The 19,263-nt window shown below is 51.2% G+C and overlaps 2 protein-coding genes across 4 annotated transcripts in view; both read left to right on the plus strand.

The window, feature by feature from the left end:
- Positions 1-4,653: 4,653 nt before the first annotated feature.
- The window catches only part of LOC309616761 (sialic acid-binding Ig-like lectin 5), a gene marked incomplete at its 5' end in the record, with an annotated part of 28,596 nt that continues 13,986 nt past the window's right edge, over positions 4,654-19,263 (plus strand). For 2 of the 3 annotated variants that reach the window (XM_082367711.1, XM_082367710.1), the window contains 4 exons: positions 16,750-16,798; positions 16,867-17,253; positions 17,471-17,749; positions 17,971-18,018. In XM_082367711.1, coding sequence (XP_082223837.1) covers positions 16,750-16,798; positions 16,867-17,253; positions 17,471-17,749; positions 17,971-18,018 — 763 coding nt within the window. Of the gene's footprint in view, positions 4,981-16,749; positions 16,799-16,866; positions 17,254-17,470; positions 17,750-17,970; positions 18,019-19,263 lie in introns of those variants that run through there. The other variant, XM_082367712.1, reaches the window with a different exon arrangement.
- On the plus strand, positions 5,652-12,092 carry CD33 (CD33 molecule; the record flags this gene model as incomplete). Its single annotated transcript, XM_082370200.1, has 5 exons — positions 5,652-5,943; positions 6,175-6,222; positions 7,524-7,620; positions 8,927-9,008; positions 11,533-12,092. Coding segments are annotated over 5 exons (690 nt in total), but the record flags the coding sequence as incomplete, so codon positions are not given.

Genomic DNA, 19,263 nt, shown 5'->3' on the forward strand with positions numbered 1-19,263 from the left:
GCGGCTGAGGACTCCAGAGCTCCGGGCGGCCCGAGCTCCCCCGCGCGGCCAGCCGGGGGCTGTGAAGGGCCGCGGGGGCGGCGAGGGCCCCCGCAGGGCGACGGGGGAGGGGCCGCGTCAGCCCCCGGCTGGGCGCGCGGGGGGCGCGGAGAAGGGAGCGGCCCGGCAGCTGCCGCCTGTCTCGCGTGGGGTGCCGGCTCCCGAGCCCCGGCTCCGGCCGCCCTGTCCCCTCCGCGGCTACCGGGCCCGAAGGGAAACACGACCAACGCCCCGAGCCCCCGGCTCCTGGCTGCTGCCCTGCCCGCCGACACCTCCGCGCTCCCGCCCCAGCCCAATAGTGTGTATCTTTTAATCCCACACTATTAATTTACCCCTCCCCTTTCCCCTTTGATAACCATAAGTTTGTTTTCTATGTCTGTGAGTCTGTTTCTGTTTGTAAATAAATTTATTTTTATCACTTTTTGCATTCCACATATAAGTGATGTCATATGTTATTTCTCTTTATCTGTCAGACTTACTTCGCTCGGTATGGCAATCTCTGGGTCCCTCCATGTTGCTGCAAATGGCATTATTTCATTCTTTTTTATGGCTGAGTAGTATTCCATTGTATATATATATATATATATACCGCATCTTCTTTATCCATTCATCTGTCGATGGACATTTAGGCTGCTTCCATGTCTTGGCTGTTGTGAATAGAGCCGCTATGAACATTGGGGTGTATGTATCTTTTCAAATTAGAGTTTCCTCCAGGAAAATGAGGCTATCAAATGTCTCCTGTCCATAAGGCTGTTGTGAGAATTAGGGCAGTCGGGGCGCGGAGCAGCAGAGGTGATTCTGACGGCCATCTGGGAAGCGGCTGTCAAGATCCCGCTCCTCTCCCTCTGCCTCATCGCCCTCCTGTGAGCACCCCCAGGGAGAGGGGGGAGGGGAGGGGTGGGGAGGGCAGGGCGCAGGTGGCTGCATCCTGGAAGCAGCGCTGCAGGGGGCGGGGGCGGGGCCGGCAGGAGGCGGGCGGGAGGGGGAATGGGGTGGGGCTTGGGGGCGGTGAGGATTCCACCGGGGCAGGGGCTCCTCCCCGCCCAGTGTCAGGGTTGAAGGTAGACGCTGTGCTCTAGAGGGTCTGTGGGGCCAGACCTGCCCTCTCCCACCTCGGTCATCCCCCCCGCCCCTGAACAAGGAACAGGGTGAGTGAGTCTGCGGCCCGCGGCACCCGATCTGACCAGAGCCTGGTCTCCTCTCGCTCAGAGTGACATCCCGCAGGAGGAAGGCAGCCAGGCCGGCAGGGGGCGTGTCAGATGCAAACGCCATTCCAGGTTACCCCTCAGGTGAGTGATGTCAGCATCCTACCACCCAACATCCCACTGCACACCTGCCCCAGAACGGCCCCCAGGATTGCTCCACTCAGCATACCCAAAGTGGAGCTGCCATCTTTCTCCCCAAACCCACTTCTCTGCTGGGTTCCCTGCCACACTGATGACAAGGTGGCCCCCATCTCTAAGGCCAGAAGGAAGGACGGGGTTTCCCCCCTTTCATCCCCCCTTCTCTTCTCCAGGATCCAATCATCACTAAGTGCTGTCCATCCTTCCTCCTAAGCACAGCTCGTCCTGATGCCCGTCTCCTCCCCATCCTGACCCCAGTCGTTCCAACAGCCTCGTCTCTTCCCTGGGTCTCTGAACCCACCCGCCTCCTGCCTCCATCTCCCTGGGAAACACAGGCCTCCGGACTGTTCGCAGAGACCGTTACCACCCACTTGCTGCACAGCAGGAACAGCTGTGTTTCCTCTCCACGGCCAGAGACCAAGGTGCACACACCACTGGCTGGATTTGCAGCCCTGGCGGGCTCTGCCCTGCTGGACTCTCCACCCAGATCCCTCCTCTCCCTGCATCTCCCAGCATCTCCACACCCAGCCTGGCCGGACCTCTGTGACTCTGAGACTTTGTATGTGCAGTCCCTTCCCCTGAGACATCCTTCCCTCCCCATTCCTGCCTCTCCAAGTCCTGAGCACCCTCAGGCTCTGTCTTAAACGTCACCGTGTGTGTGTGTGTGTGTGTGTGTGTGTGTGTGTGTGTGTGTGTGTGTGTGTTTCATTGTCTGGTTTTGGGTGGAAGAGTGACATACACTTAATTATAGACTATTCAGCAAGTACTATTGAACATCTACTCTGTGCCACCTTGTTGGAGGTTCCCAGGGGGCATCAGTGAACACAGCGTCAAAAATCTCTGTCATCAAGCATAGAGAATAAGCTTGTGGTTACCTGGGGTGGGGTGGGGGATGGATTGGGAGTTTGGGGTTAGCAGATGTGAACTATTATATATAGAATGGATAAACAAGGTCCTACTGTACAGCACAGGGAACTATAGTCAATATCCTGTGATACACCATAATGGAAAAGAATATGAAAAAGAATATGTATTATATGTATATGAATAACTGAGCCACTTTGCTGGACAGCAGACATTAAACACAACATTGTAAATAACTATGTTTCAATAAAAAAATTTTTTTTAAATCTCTGTCATCAAGAAGCTGTCCATCTGGATATAGGAAGGATAGAAACATTAAAAAAAAATAAGAAAAAATATTGAGTCTGTTTGATGGTAATATGTGTTTGGAGAAGCATCAGGCAGGAAAAGAACAAGTGACATTTGGGGGGCCAATTTTCTGTTTCTGAGAGTGTGCCGAGGTGATGTTTGAGCCAAGACTTGAAGGTGGAAGAAAGCAGGTTCTGTGTTCACCTAAGAGACAATTATCCCAAGGGCTTCCAGGCCAATGCAAGTATCCGGAAGCCTTTGAGGAGAGCAGAGGTAGGATTGAACTTTCATTTGAAAAGGATCCTCATGGAAATGCAAATCAAAACTACAATGAGGTATCGCTTTACACCAGTCAGAATGGCAATCATCAAAAAGTCTACAAATAATAAATGCTGGAGAGGGTGTGAAGAAAAGGGAACCCCTCTGCACTGTGGATGGAAATGTAAACTGGTGCAGCCACTATGGAGAACAGTATGGAGGTTCCTTAAAAAACTAAAAATAGAGTTACCATATGATCCAGCAATCACACTCCTGGGCATATATCTGAAGAAACCTCTAATTCAAAAAGATACATGCAACCCAATGTTCATGGCAGCACAATTCACAATAGCCAAGACATGGAAGCAACCTAAGTGTTCATCCACAGATAAATGGATAAAGATGTGAGATAGATAGATGGATAGATATGTATATATATATGAATATATATAATGGAATATTACCTAGCCATAAAAAGAATGAAATAATGCCATTTGCAGCAACATGGATGGACCTAGAGATTATCATACTAAGTGAAGTAAGTCAGACAGAGACAAACATTATATAATATCACTTACATGTGGAATCTAAAAAATGATACAAATGAATTTATTTATAAAACAGAAACAGACTCACAGACATAGAAAACAAACTTATGGTGACCAAAGGGGAAAGGGGATGGGGGAGGGATAAATTAGGAGTTTGGGACTAACACATACACACTACTATATATAAAATCGATAATCAACAAGGACCTACTGTATAGCACAGGGAACTCTACACAATATTCTGTAATAGCTTATACTGGAAAAAAATCTGAAAAAGAATAGATATATGTATATGTATAACTGAATCACCTTGCTGTACAACTGAAACTAACACAACATTGTAAATCAACTATACTCCAATACAAAATAAAAATTAAATTAAATTGAAAAATAAATAATTTGGAGGCTCGTTAAAAAAAAAGAAATTTCCTTTGCACTGACATAGAACATGTGCTTGCCCGTTTGTTTTACATGAAGATGCTACATGGTTTTCTTGCTTTTTGTTTTTTTTAATTAATTAATTTATTTATTTATATTTGGCTGTGTTGGGTCTTCGTTTCTGTGCGAGGGCTTTCTCTAGTTGTGGCAAGTGGGGGCCACTCTTCATCGCGGTGCGCGGGCCTCTCACTATCGCGGCCTCTCTTGTTGCGGAGCACAGGCTCCAGACGCGCAGGCTCAGTAGTTGTGGCTCACGGGCCCAGTTGCTCCGCGGCATGTGGGATCTTCCCAGACCAGGGCTCGAACCCGTGTCCCCTGCATTGGCAGGCGGACCCTCAACCACTGCACCACCAGGGAAGCCCTCTACATGGTTTTTATTCTGAAGATGCCATTGAAAGTTTGTGAATCAGCATAGTAGAAGTTAAAAAAAAAAATCCCATATCATATTTTTAGAAAATACCCAGTACGCTGCCGGACACTCGGCGATCTCACCAGGGATGCAGCTCTAAAGCCCGACACTGCTGCCTGTTTGGGGAGGAAGCGATGGGGCCGGGTGGGAGCATCTCCTGGGCAGGGACCAGGCCAGCCTATCCCTTCTGGTCTCCAGGTCACCAGCCCAACATGCTCACTGTTGGGTGAAGGAGTGAATGGCTGATTGGCTGCTGCCTTCACGTCACCCAGGAGCCCCTTCTTGTCTTCTGCCCCAGACGCTCACACAGACCCTAAAGAGCCCTACGTCTTGCAGGACCGGCCACCCGAGGGTCTAGGTGAGGCTGTGAGCCTCCAGGTCGAGACGGGGCTTGAGCGGCTCCCTGGTGTGGACGCCGGTGCGCAGACGGGAGGCCCTTAGGAGGCTCGCCGTGTCCTACGTCCCCGTGTCCTCAGAGGCTCTGGGGCGGGAAGGACCCACCCGAGATGGGGGGCAGGGCAGGGGTCTCCTCCTCGCCTGCTCCTCTCTGGGCAGGTCTCCGGGGTCTCTGGGCCGCGGGGTGTCCGTCCGCTCTGCGCGGAGGGGGGACGAGCTGCGGCTCTGCAGTTCCTCTTCTGTGCACAGCGGAGTCTCGTGTTCCTCCCCGGCTTCCCGTGGGTCTCCCCGCAGCCCTGCCTCCCTCTCGCCTCCCGCTTCTCTTTTCACACACAGGACGCCCAGGAGCCCTCCGTCTCAGAGATGCCGCCGCTGCTGCTGTCCCTGCTGTGGGCAGGTGGGTGGGCGGCGGGGAGAGGGCTGGGCGGGGCAGGTGGGTGGGCGGCGGGGAGAGGGCTGGGTGGGGCAGGGGCTGCAGCTGACCCTCGTTCCCCCGCAGGGTCCCTGGCTCAGGATCGGAGAATCCGGCTGGAGGTGCGGGAGTCCGTGACGGTGCAGGAGGGCCTGTGTGTCCGCGTGCCCTGCTCCTTCTACTATCCCTGGAGCTACTGGGACAACTCTGTCCCAGCTCACGGCTACTGGTTCCGGGAAGGGGCCAATGAGAAGCTGGATGCCCCAGTGGCCACAAACAAGCCAGGTCGTAAAGTTCAGGAAGAGACCCAAGGCCGATTCCACCTCCTAGGGGACCGTGGAGACAACAACTGCTCCCTGGACATCAGAGACGCCAGGAGGAGGGATGAAGGTTCATACTTTTTTCGTGTGGAAAGAGGAAGTACACTATGGAGTTATAAGTCTAACCAGCTCTCCTTGCATGTGACGGGTAAGGAGTGGGGTCCGGGAGAGGCCTCAGGGGAAGGACATGGAGCCCCAGGGCAGGACTCGGATAGGACCCCCTCCTGGGAGGGGTCGGGGGTAAAGCAAGCGGGGGCTCAGAAAGAGGAGCTGGACCAAAGCCTGAAGCTTATCTCAGGGCTGCACCTCTAAGCCTCCTCCTGACCCCGTCTCCCCCTCTGTTCATCAGCCCTGACCCACACACCCCACATCCTCATTTCTGGGACCCTGGAGTCTGGCCGCCCCGGGAACCTGACCTGCTCTGTGCCCTGGGCCTGTGAGCAGGGCACGCCCCCCATCTTCTCCTGGACGTCAGCTGCCCTCACCTCCCTGGGCCCGAGGACCCACCTCTCCTCAGTGCTCACCATCACCCCACAGCCCCAGGACCACGGCACCAACCTCACCTGTCAGGTGAAGCTCCCCACAAGTGGTGTGATCGTGGAGAGGACCATCCAGCTCAACGTCACATGTGAGTGCTGCACCATGATGCCCGGGGCGTGAGGGGATGCGGGCAGGTGGGCCAGGCCGGGGATGATTGGTGTTCTTGCCCTGGAGACCCGGCTGAGTAGGAGGCCTAGAAGGACAGAAGCCCTGTCCCGCCTGCATTTCTGTGGCTTCTGGATCTGTGGGGGGGGGACGCCTACCCTTATCTCAGCCCAGTCCTCCCACTGAAGAAGGAAATTCTGTCTTCCACTCCTAGGTGCTCCACAGAACCCAACAAGAGGTGTGTGCTTAGGGGATGGCACAGGTAAGAAGGAGCGCCCCCATCCATGGGGCATTGACTGGAGTGGGGTCTCTTCCAGGTTGGGTCAGAGCTGCACTTTCAGAGCTCAGATGGTGCAGGTCGGGTGTGGTCCTGCAATTAGACACAAGAAGCCCCCATTAGGTCTCTTCCTGCAGTATCCTCCGACTCTGGTCTTGCCAAAGTGACCCACACCTTCCTCTCTGCCCATTCTAAATATGGTCTTTATCTTTCTCCAGTCTCGGAAGGCCTTGGGGGGGGGCATTTTTTAAATAGACTTTATTTTCAGGAACAGATTTAGGTTCGTAGCAGAATTCATCAGAAGGTAAAGAGACTTCCCTTGTCCCCGCTGCACTTTCCCACACACGCACGGCCTCCCCCCAACAACATTCCCCACCAGAGGGTACCTGTTACAATCGATGAATCTCCATTGACACATCATTTTCAACCCAAGTCCATAATTGACATTAGGGTTCAACCCATGTCATGGGTTTGGACAAATGAATAATGACATATATCTGCCATTATAGTATCATACAAAATAGTTTCATTGTCCCCACATCTCTTTGGGCCAGTTTTTTGACTGTCAGCCCCTCAGCCCTCACCCTGACCCCTCTCTGGAGCCCAGAGCTCCCCTCACTGCTGTATTCCCACTGGTCATAACATCTGGTCCTCCAGCTGGAGAGTGAGCCCCATTAGGGCTCTCTCAGCAGTGCCCACCAAACTGTTGACAGGTGATGCCCAGACGCACATCCCTTGCCCTGGGTGTTGGGGTGCCGCCAGGCAGGGCCAGAAGAGCTGTCTGGGTCTGACCTGGAGGTCTGAGAAGCTTCCTGCTTCCATCTCCTTCTGAAGGCACAAAAGATCACCGTGGACCCTGAGTGACAGGGCCAACAGAGGCCAGGAGAGCAGATTTAGACACCCTCCCTGGAAGGAAGGAGAGACAAGGCCTTTCAGCATCCCACAGTGCCCTCTGTCTGTCTGTCTCTCTGGCATGTCCACGGGGCACAGAACCTCATGGCTCTGCTGTGGCCAGGTCTGGAGTCTTTTGCAGAGAGACCCTGGATGGAGAAATAGCTGACTCCACGAAGAGCTGAAGTTTGTTGGGAGTATGTGGGCTGGAGAGGAAGTATGGCATAGACTGTGTCCTTCTGGAAAAGGCTGAGGTCCTACAAATGCTGGGGGAACCTAGGGGCTGCACCCTCGGTGGGAAGGGAGGGGCACCTCTCTCTACCTGCTGAGGACAGGAGGAGACTTATGCCTGCTTATCGAGATTGGAATTCTCCCCAAGTCTCTCTTGTCTGCAGGAAAATCGGGGACCAAGGCAGGAGTGATTGAGGGGGCCATTGGGGGAGCTGGTGTCACCATGTTGCTTGTTGTCTGCCTCTGCCTCGTCTTCTTCACGTGAGCTGGGTTGGGTGTGGGCCAGTGGAGGAGAAGAGGGGCCTGGAGGGGTTGTGAGGACCCAGAGCAAGGGTGGGGGGGTGCAGAGGTAGTGAGGATCCAGCTAGTAGACACCTAGCCAGGCATGAGTATGTTCCCAGCCTTGGTCCCAGATCCAGAAGCCGGGAGGGAGAAGGGACCTTCTTACAGTCTTGTTATAAAGGTTCCTGGGCTCCCTCTACCCTTTTAATTTTTATTTTTTAAATTTTTATTGGAGTATAGTTGATTTACAATGTTGTGTTAGTTTCTGGTGTACAGCAAATTGAATAAATTATACATACACATATATCCACTCTTTTTTAGATTCTATTCCCTTATGGGTCATTACAAAGTATTGAGTAGAGTTCCCTGTGCTATACAGTAGGTCCTTATTAGTTATCTGCTTTATATATAGCAGTGTGCATATGTCAATCCCAATCTCCCAGTTTATCCCACCCCTTTTCCCCCTTGGTCACCATAAGTTTGTTTTCTATGTCTGTGAGTCTATTTCTGTTTTGTAAATAAATCCATTTGTACCATTTTTTTAGATTCCACATATAAGCCATATCATATGATATTTGTCTTTCTCTGTCTGACTTACTGCACTCAGTATGATAATCTCTAGGTCCATCCATGTCACAGAACATGGCATTATTTTGTTCTTTTTTATGGCCGAGTAATATTCTATTGTACATATGTGCCACATCTTCTTTATCCATTCCTCTGTTGATGGATTTAGGTTGCTTCCATGTCCAGGCGATTTTTTTTTAATAAATTTATTTATTTTATTTATTTATTTTTGGCTGTGTTGGGTCTTCATGGCTGTGTGCGGGCTTTCTCTAGCTGCGGCGAGCAGGGGCTACTCTTCATTGCAGTGCGCGGGCTTCTCATTGCGGTGGCCTCTCGTTGCGGAGCACGGGCTCTAGGCGCATGGGCTTCAGTAGTTGTGGCACTTGGGCTCAGTAGTTGTGGCTCGCGGGCTCTAGAGCGCAGGTTCAGTAGCTGTGGCGCACGGGCTTAGTTGCTCCGCGGCATGTGGGATCTTCCCGGACCAGGGCTCGAACCCGTGTCCCCTGCATTGGCAGGCGGATTCTTAACCACTGCGCCACCAGGGAAGCCCTCCAGGCTATTTTAAATATGCTGCTATGAATGGTGGGGTGCATGTATCTTTTCGAATTACGGTTTTCTCTGGATATATTGGGCTCGCCCTACTCTTGACCTGCCTTAGTCACTCACTCCAGCCTCAAAAGAGATACCCTGTGTCACAGACCCTGGTGTCTCCCATCAGAGTGAAGACCTACAGGAAGAAGGCAGCCAGGACTGCAGTGGGTGTGGAGGACGTCCACCCTGCCATAGGGCCAACTTCCCTGGTGAGTGACATGGGCACCCTGGCAATGCGACCTGCCCTGCGTATCTCCCGGGGTGGCCCACAGCTGTGCTCCATTCAGCGTGTCCAGAAATGAGCTCTTCCCCTTCCTGCTTCTTTGAAAATGTAGGATTTATTATTATTCCTGTATGTGAGGCCAACAGATCAGGAGACGATTGCCACAGAAAAGACAGGTATTACAGTTGCCAAGAGGAGGGGGCACGCCACACCATGCAGGGCCATGAGAGGCAGCACCAGGGTCTGTCAAGAGGCAGAGGGAGTGAGGAGGAAACCTGGGCAAGAGATTCTTTTGTGGTTTATGTGGGAAGGAACAGGCAGGGAAAACAGACTGAGGACTGTCTAGTTTGAATGATTTCAGAATGCTCTGGGGTGCAGGGGCTGTCTCTAGTTGTCTGGTACCTGGCCCCGGGGTGACGAGAGCGGGAGGATAATGGTCCAGAGAGTAAGAGTTTGATAAAGGAAGTGGTTTGGGCTGATCGATTTGCAATATGAAGGGCAGGCTTGCAGGCAGATCCCTTAGAATCTCTAGAAATTGACTAGCACTGGCTAGGGGCAATCCCTCGAGGGTTAACGAAGCCCCAGTTGTCAAAACATCAGAAACACATGGTTAATACATCCCTAAACATACCTCTGCTGGGTTCTCCAATTCATCGGTGGTACCTGACTCCCAGCCAGAGATCTATCCCTTTCCCCCATCACCTCTTTCTGCACTGATACACTGCAAAGCATGTCTGTGTTTCCTCTAAATACAGCTTGATACAAACCTTCCCTTTGAGCTGAGCTCCCCACTTAGTTCATATCCTGCTGAAGCCTCCTCACCTTCCTCCAAACATCTGCATTACCTGCATCAAAGACCGTTGTCCCATCCTGCCCAAGTCTGAAATGCACTGTTTCTCCACACTGCCAAACAACTTGATTGACATTTAGGGCAGGAAAGCCAGAGTCAGCTTTAATGCTGCACTTCTTCCAAACAGGCTTGCTCAAGCAAAGTAAGCTTTTTGCATCTCAGAATCATTGCCCATCTGTCCCCTTCTCCTCACGTGTCCGTATCAGCCAGCCCTACTCCTGCTCATCCTCTGAACCCTGACTTTCATTTATTTCTTGAGCTATGACTAATGTGGCCATCACTGAGGGTTTTGAGCAAATCCATCACCCATGCATTCACTTATTCCTTCAGCAACTATCTCCCACTTGTCGATTGTTCTGGGCACTTGGGTAATATCTGTATTTTTACAGAGACATATGTTACAAGTGGAAAATGTCCCTTGCTGTCAAGGACTTACATTTATTGAGAGGGGAGTGGGGCGGTTGTGGTGAAAGCAATGAACAGGAAAGTAGTGAAAATACACAGGAAATAAGAGCTATGGAGGGAAATGCAATGGGAGAATGGGAGGGACAGTCCTGGGGGTGGGAGTCTTTGAGAAAACACCTGCAGGAAGTGAAGGAACACAGTGTGAGCCCCTGAAAGAGAGTCGTTGAAAGGCTCTAGACAGAGGGAGCTACAAGGGCTGGGCTCAGAGGTTGGGACAAGCCTGATGCATTGGAGAGATGCATCACTTAATCATGATGAAGCCTCCATAAAAATCCCAGTAGTATGGGGTACAGGGAGCTTCTGGCTGGTGAACTAGCGGAGGTGCTGGGAGAGTGATGTGTCTTGAGAGGGGATGGAAACGCTGCACACCTTCCCACATACCTTGCCCTGTGTATTTCTTCATCGGACTTTTCATGCCTTCCTAAGCTCTATCCTTTTATAGAAAACTAGTAATGTAGTAAGTAAACGGTTTTCCTGAGTTTTGTGAGCCACTCTAGCAAATTAATCAAACCTGAGGTGGAGGTCATAGGAACCTCTGATTTATAGCCAGTTGGTCAGAAGCACAGGTGACAACCTGGACTTGTGATTGACATCTGAAGTGGGGGGGGGAGGCAGTCTCATGGGACTGAGCCCTTAACCTGTGGGATCTGACACTATCTCCAGGCAGATAGGATCAGAATTGAGTTACATTGTAGGACACCCAGCGGGTGTGGGAGAATTCCTTGGTGTGGGGGTAAAAAGAACCCACACATCTGGTGTCAGAAGTGTTGTGAGTGTGATAATAGTGCGAGAGTAAAGGAGAGACACACAGGAGAAGTGAGTTTTTCCATAAACACGCTCCTGTGTATCCAACGTTGGGCACACAGGAAACCTCAGAGGGCCAGGAGTTGAGTTTGTGATCAATAGATGTGTGTCCCTGGGAAGAACCTACCCTCTCTGAGACTTAGTTTCTCTCCCTGTAACATAGTAATATTTTCTACATAGGTCTGTGTGAGTGTTCAGTAGAACTGGAAAACAATCTATAGCATTATATTTGTTGGATGACTGAATAAATGGAACCTTAAGAAACATTTGGTAACGGAATGGAAGAATGAATAAATGCTCTGTCCCAGAGTCAAATTCACTTCCTGGACCCTCTCTCCCTTCTCCCCCCGAAACTACCTTGATCTGACCCCTTTCTTTGCTCTCCATACAGCAACACCAGCAGGAGTCCAAGTTAGAGGATCCTCCTGACCCCACAAGCTCGGCAGGGGCCACCCCCACCTTGGGGATGGAGCAGGAGCTGCATTACGCCTCCCTCACCTTTCATGGGGTGCATCTTCAGGAGAACACCCACTCAGAATACGCGGAGATCAGGACCAAGTGAGGAACCGAATGTAGCGTCAGCCTCAGCCAGAACGTCCATATCATTTACAGGAAGGGGGACCCACAGGCTAATCCTTAGAGACTTAACCTCCCCATAGGTGATGGGCTTACGAACTACTGTTAGTGAGTTTCCTGCTATGTTGGAACTATCTTAGGCTTTGCATTCAGAGAGACCTGGCATCAAATCCACACTTTTTCATTTATTAAGAGTATGATATCATGTGAGACACCTTACCCCTCCATGTCTTGGTTTTCTGCTTTGGTGAAATGGATGTGAGAAGACCAGCATCACAACGTTGTTGTGAGGATTAAACGAAAGTATGAAATATGCAACACAAGTCTTAATACATTGTGACCTTTGTCAACTGAAAAAAAACACACAACCTAAAAGTTGCAAGTTATGTTTTCTTTGGGGATCTTACTGAGGACTATAGCCTGGGACACAGCCTCTCCTATAGCTCTGAGGAACTGCTCCAAGGAGGTCAGGGAGAAGCCAGGATATAAAGGTGTTTTTGCTGAAAACAAACAAACAAACATGTAGTCGAACATCAGAAGATGTCTAACCACAAAAATCAGACATCTCAAGGTAATGGCTTTAGAGCTTTTAGAGCTTTTCTATGTATGGGAAGATGCAAGAGTCTGAGCTTATTGGAAATTATTCCTTAGATATGCGCCTTAACAAGGTAGGGCCAGTATCGTGTTTTTCTCCATCCTGAATTCCCCTCGGGGCACACCTTCAGGGGAGACTGCAGTGGTTGATGGTTTAATGGCGGGCAACATCCTTTGTTTACTGGAATGGCAGGCAACATTTTTTTCTGTTGTTTGCACATTTCACCCACAGGCTGCGTATGTCCTGTCCCGGGCACCACATCGGCTACATGTCAGTCTCACTCTTTACTCAAAACCCTCCCATGGATCCCTTCCTTGACTTGGCTTCCAGAACCATCTCTTTCCATTCCTGAACCTTCCCTTTCCATCCTCCCTGTCTTCTACTAGCCCTGCTGTAGCCAAAATCAAGTAATAACATTTAGAGAATTTCCTAAACCTTAGAGCTGACCATAGCCAAAATACTGCTCTCTCCTCAACCTAGAAGAATAATTTACAAGCTTCTCAACCTGACATTTTAGGTCAGGGGTCAGGAGACCTTTCTGGTAAAGGGCCAGATAGTAACTATTTAGGCGTTTCAAGCCATATGGTCTCTGTTGCAACTATTCAGCTCTAGTGCAAAAGCAACCATAGACAATTTGCAAATGAATTAATGTGGCTGTGTGCCAACAAAATTTTATCCACAAAAACAGGCAGCCCCGGGGTTGTAGTTTTCTGACCTCTGTTCTAGGTTATTCTTAGTCTCACCCAATCTGCTTCTCCATCACCATATCCCAAACCACCCCATCCCTCAAGCCATTCTCTAAGAACCCATTCTGATGCATCCCTCACTGTCTTGGAGCACCTGCATCTCTCCTTCCAGGAAGACCCAGCCCCATGAAGTCATGTGGCTAACATCTTCTTATCCTTCAAAGTGAGTTCAAAATTATAGTCTGGGTTGAGAAGGTAGAGGGAGGCAGGAGCTTGTAAACTTCCTCCTAAAAAGCCTAATACTCTAATTTTACTGAAAATCAGTTGAAGCAAAAAACAGCCCCAAATATACCAGCAGCACCAAAACCATGGCAGGGATAATGCATGATGCCCCAGTTTCTAAAGTGACGCTTGAACAGATGAAAGATTCTGGTGTGGTGTAAGAAAAGGCAAAACCCAAACCCGTCGCCCAAAGCCGGCGCCTACACCCAGAAAGAACAGTTAAGTCAGACTTTCGTTTATGATAATGTCAGCCTGCGTAATGTGACCCAACACATTAAAGGTCGATGGTCAGCCTTCCAATCCAGACAAGATGACATTGGCCCATCGTTCCCTGCTTCTCCCTCTCTTCACAACTCTAAACCCTGCGAATGGTGCAAGGGACAACCAAAGGAGAATTCTGGAAAGTGGGAAGAAGACGGCACGTTGGTTTAGGACCCCAGGACCCTAAGAACAATGCAGAGTCAGGCCATCCCATCCCTACACCCAACCGAGGATGGACACTCAGACCCACCGTTCCCCAAACCCTGACTGAGAAACAGTCAAGGGCTATCATCATATTGTCACGAACGAGCTCACCTGTCCCATCATCCAGGTATGTCCTCTCTCCCTCCTCGGGGCCCCCACAGCCCCGTCCTCCCCGCGGCATCAGCCCAGGTCACACCCGACTGTGATCGTGTCTCGATCCCCCTTCCTGACCCTGCCTGGTTCTCCTCCAGTGTTGGCCTCGCCTCAGCCCAACCCCACAGGACACTCTGCTTAACAGATGGGAGACAGGCACCCAGGACGCAGGAGCAGCTATACCAGCCCAGCCAGTAGAGGGACCTGCCCCAAAGAGGCCTGCTCAGCACGTCCTGGCCTGAGGAGGGGAGCGAAAGTGTGGCCAGAGTGAAGTAAGAGCCAGTAGAGGTCAGAGCCGGTGCCCGGAGTGAGGCAGGAGATAGATGGGCTCCAGGCTAGACATTTACAACTGGCCTCCTGTTCACACTTCCTGGGGTGAGAAGAAGATGGGCTCCAGGCTGGACATTCATTCCCGGCCCCCTGTTTACATTTCCTGAAGCAAGAGACAAACAGGCTCCAGGACTACGTATTTATGACCGGACTCCTGTCTATCTTTCGAGATCTGCACCTCAATATAAAAACCAGCAACAGAAATAGGGTAACTATCCAGACATTGGAGATTTTTATGGCAGGAACAGAGTGGGACAAACCCTGTTAAAAGATCAAGAGGTCATACATTTCCCATCCTTGGGGCAAGGGAAACATTGCATATGCGCAGAAAGGCTCCTTGGGGGTCAAAAGGGAGGGGGCACCACCCCATAATATGTGATGCTAAGTCCGTCCCATAGGCCTCTGGGCTGGACTCCATCTTGGAAAGAAGTTGCGCACGCAAGTTGGGGAGGGTCCTAGGGCAGGGCAGGTGTGGAAAAAGAAATCAGATAATTGGCCAAAGGTAAACAAAGACCCGGAAGAACTGCCGTATATGAATGACTTAACCGCTTCTTTATGGGGCTCCTGGTCATTAGGAAGGACGCCCACACCCTTCCTCTCCGGGTGTGCGTCTGTGCCCTGCTTCTCTCTTAACTAAACAAACTGTTTCTCTGTGTGCTCTCTCACTTGTTGTTGTGCTGTGTCTCTAATAATAAACTTTGTACCTGTTTTTACAGTTTTGCCTCTGTAAGAAATGCATTTTTCACTGGGGGCAACAGCCAGCGGGTGTGGTGGCTGGGATTCCTGGTTTTCATCCAGGCTCCCCAGGTTCAATTCCCGGGCAGGGAAGTAAGATCTCGCTTCACGCCACCCCTCACTGCCGCCACTCTGAGATCAGGAGGAGAAGCCGAGGTGTCCTCGGGTTACCACCTCTTTCGTTCCCTTTTCTCCTCCTGCCCTCAGAGCGGCCCCACCCTGCAGGCTGGCCACTGGCCGCTGTGCGGCCGCGTCCATCGTGGGCTGCTCTAGGCTGCTCTGAGCACTCCCCTTGTACGAACACATCGAATCTTCGGGGTGACCCCGTGGGTTCACTTGCTAGGGCTGCCATAAGGAAGTACCACCCACTGGGCGGCTTGAACAACAGAAGTTCATTTTCTCACAGATCTGGAGGCTGGAAGTCTGAGATCAAAGTGTCAGCAGGGCTGGCTTCTTCTTGTTATTATTGTAAATTTTTAAAATTTTTAATTGAAGTATAGTTGCTTTACAATGTTGTGTTAATTACTGCTGTACAGCTAAGTGATTCAGTTATACATATATATATATACATCCTTCTGAGGCCTCTCTCCTTGGCTTGTAGATGGCCGACTTCTCCCTGTATCTTCACGTGGTCTTCCCTCAGTGTGTGTCTGTGTCCCCATCTCTCTTTCTTACAAGGACACCAGTCCTATTAGATTAAGGCCCACCCCAATGACCTGATTTTATATTAATTACCTCTTTAAAGGCCTTGTCTCCAAATGCAATCACATTTAGAGGTACTGGGGGTTAGGACATGCACACATGAATTTGGGGGGAGTTCTCAAGGATGGAGACAAAGTCTGTCGCCTTCTTGCCTTGTGCCCCCCTCCCCTGAGAGGAGAGGTGCTCCTGTGTCACGTTCATTTTGTCACCAAGTCCGAGCCCGCTCGGCTCTCCTCACAACAGGCCAATGAATCGGAGACGAGGCGTGGAGGGAAGGAATAACAACTTTATTCGGAAAGCTGGCAGACCTAGAAGATGGCAGACTAGTGTCTCTGAAAAACCGTTTTATTGGGGTTTGGATGCCCGTTTCTTTTACAGCACAGAGAGGGCGAGGAGATGAGGAAGTAAAGTGAAAAGGCCATACGGTTTGCAAATATCACCTGGAATGGCCAGCCTCGGGGAGGGGGTGTGTTAATTTCTTCTTTCTTGCAGCCGTCCACAGGTGGAAAGGGGTCCGGATGTTTCCCTGAACGAAGGCACTTTGGTTTAACATTCAGGCACAGGGGCGGGGTTCCCCGAGGCAGGCCATTCTGTATAGACAGTATCCTTTTAATGAACAAAAGCAGCGGAAAGCAAAGGTTAAAGTAAAAGAAATAGATCCAACTTGTAGTCCTATTTGGCTCTTCCCTGTTACAATTTCTGTAACTAATCACCACGTCTTTCAGCCTGGCAGGACCCGTCCCCGCTTCTCATGCATGAAGCTTCGCCGGCTGCCCCTCCTGCATCTCACACCCGACGGGGACTGACCGGCCCGATTTCCTGCGGACAGAGGTGTGGGAGGGACAGGCTGTGGACCGGGACCCGGGAGACACCTTTGGGCTGTACTCGCTGCTTGCGACCCTCACCGGGGCCTCATATGGAAAGTAGAAGTGGTTACTCTCCAAGGTCCACACAGCTCCGGGAGCATTTGGGTGCTGAGTTCCTCTCTTGTGGTCGGTTACCTTCCGACCTCAGCTCTGGACTTCCTGTTGGGGCTTCCTCTCAATCCTGTGACACAAAGGCCCCATCACTCTTACCCCCAAAGATGCTGCTATTACCACCACCGCCGCTGCTGCTGTCCCTGCTGTGGGCAGGTGGGTGGGCGGCGGGGAGAGAGGGCTGGGCGGGGCAGGGGCTGCGGCTGACCCTCGTTCCCCCGCAGGGTCCCTGGCTCAGGGTTTGAGCTACTACTGGCTGAAAGTGCAGGCGTCCGTGACAGTGCAGGAGGGTCTGTGTGTCCGCGTGCCCTGCTCCTTCAACTATCCCTGGAGCTACTGGAACGACTCTGTCCCAGCTCACGGCTACTGGTTCCGGGAAGGGGCCAATATCTACCAGGATCCTCCAGTGGCCACAAAAAACCCAGATCGTGAGGTGCTGACGGAGACCCAGGGCCGATTCTACCTCCTTGGAGACCCCCGGGCCTACATCTGCTCCCTGGACATCAGAGATGCACAGAGGGGAGACACAGGGACATACTTCTTTAGGGTGGAGAGAGGGCCTATTGTGAGATATAGTTACAAAGAGAACATGATCTTCCTGAATGTAACAGGTGAGGATGGTGTCAAGGAGAGGACACACAGACGCACGGGCCCTGAGGGCCCCCAGGGCAGGGCTGGGAGGGGACCCCCTGTCTTCTCATCCTGGGAGGGACCCAAGGGGACCTAGGAGGACAGGACGCTGTGGCTGGCCTGGGGCAGAGACCGCTCTGAGGGGCACACTCGGGGTCCCCCCTCCAGGGCCTGGGTCCTTTTCTCTCTCCTCTTCAGCTCTGACACAGACACCCGACATCCGCGTCCAGGGGACCCTGGAATCCGGCCGCCCCAGGAACATCACCTGTGCAGTGCCCTGGGCCTGTGAGAGGGGGACACCCCACACCTTCTCCTGGATCGGGGCTGCCCTCACTTCCCTGCACCCCAAGAGTCCCCATTCCTCAGTGCTCACCCTCGCCCTGAGGCCCCAGGACCATGGCACCAACCTCACCTGTCGAGTGACCTTCCCCGGAGCTGGCGTGAGCACGGAGAGGACCGTCAGGCTCAACGTGTCCTGTGAGCGCGGGGCCAGGACGCCGGGTCCCTGAGGGCGGAGGGCGTCAGGGCGGGGAGGTAGGGCCTGGGCTACTGGGTACTGAGCCCTGCGAGCTGGAACTGGGGAGGAAGGAAAGAGGACACTACTCCGCCCTCTTCCTATTTCTAATGTTTCTGGGGGAAAAGGGCCAATGCCTACCTTCCTGCCACCGAAAAAGGGACAGTTATGTCTGTCTGTCCAGATGCACCCCAGAAGCCGACCATCAGAGTGTTCCGGAAAGAAGGCACAGGTAGGTCGAAACCTCCCTTCTCCAGGGGTGTGGTGGAAGTGGAAGTGTCTCTGCCCTTCGGAGCAGAGCTGGGCTTCAGAACTCAGATGGCAGAGAGGCTCAGGCCTGGGGTGGGGACAGCAGAGGTGGGAAACCCCCCACTGGCTCATCCGCTTACAAACTGGCCTCCGCCTCTCGCTGACCTTGCTCTCATGGGGTATCGCGTGGCCTCTTCCTTGTCTGTTGGACGTGGCTGTCCCCACTGCCAGGATTACATCCTTCTCCCACATCCTGCCCTCGTCCTCCTTAGGATCTAGACCCCACCTACTCCTTCAGTTTCCTTCCCTCATTTTAACGTTATTGTTTAAAATAGTAAGCATACGGGACTTCCCTGGCGGTCCAGTGGTTAAGACTCCACGCTCCCAAAGCAGGGGGTGCAGGTTCGATCCCTGGTCAGGGAACTAAGATCCTGCATGCCGCACGGTGCGGCCAAAAAAAATAAATAAATAAAACAAGAAATAAAACGTAGTTTAAAATAAATAAATAAAATGAAATAATAAGCATACAATGTGTGTTAGTCAGCTCAGGCTGCCATAATAAAATACCAGAGACGAGGTGGCTTAAAAAATAGGAATTTATTTCTCACAGTTCTGGAGGCTGGGAAGTCTAAGGTCAACGTGCTGGCTGATTGGGTTCCTGGTGAAGGCTCGCTTCCTGGCTTGTACATGGCTGCTTTTTGTCTACGTTCTCTGGTATCTCTTATAAGACCACTAAAGTCATCGTGAAAGTCTCAATCTCATGATCTCATATAACCCTAATAACTTCTCAAAGACCCATCCAAATACCTCCAAACACCATCATACTGGAGGTTAGGGCTTTGACATATGAATTTGAGGGGAACATAGTTCAGTCCCTAGCAAAATTTAATAAGAATAAAACAGTATTCGGCACTTGTGTATCTCCCCTCTTGGTTATCTTTTCGAATATAACCTACACATATACATTTTAAAACACACACATATATGCAGACCATACTACCCACATGCTTTGCATCTCTATTATTATTTTTTAATAAACTTTTCATGTGGAGTAATTTTAGACTCACATGGTACAGAGACTTTCCACAAATCTCTCACCTCATCATTAATATCCTCCATCAACATGGCGTATTTGTCACAACTAAGGAAGTGACGTTGGTACATTTCTACAAACTAAACTCACCTTTTTCTCAAACTTGGTATATCTTGGAGATTTTCCTGTATCTGT

The sequence above is a fragment of the Balaenoptera borealis genome (assembly GCF_965194805.1).
Source record: "Balaenoptera borealis genome assembly, chromosome: 19".
Lineage (NCBI taxonomy): Eukaryota > Metazoa > Chordata > Mammalia > Artiodactyla > Balaenopteridae > Balaenoptera > Balaenoptera borealis.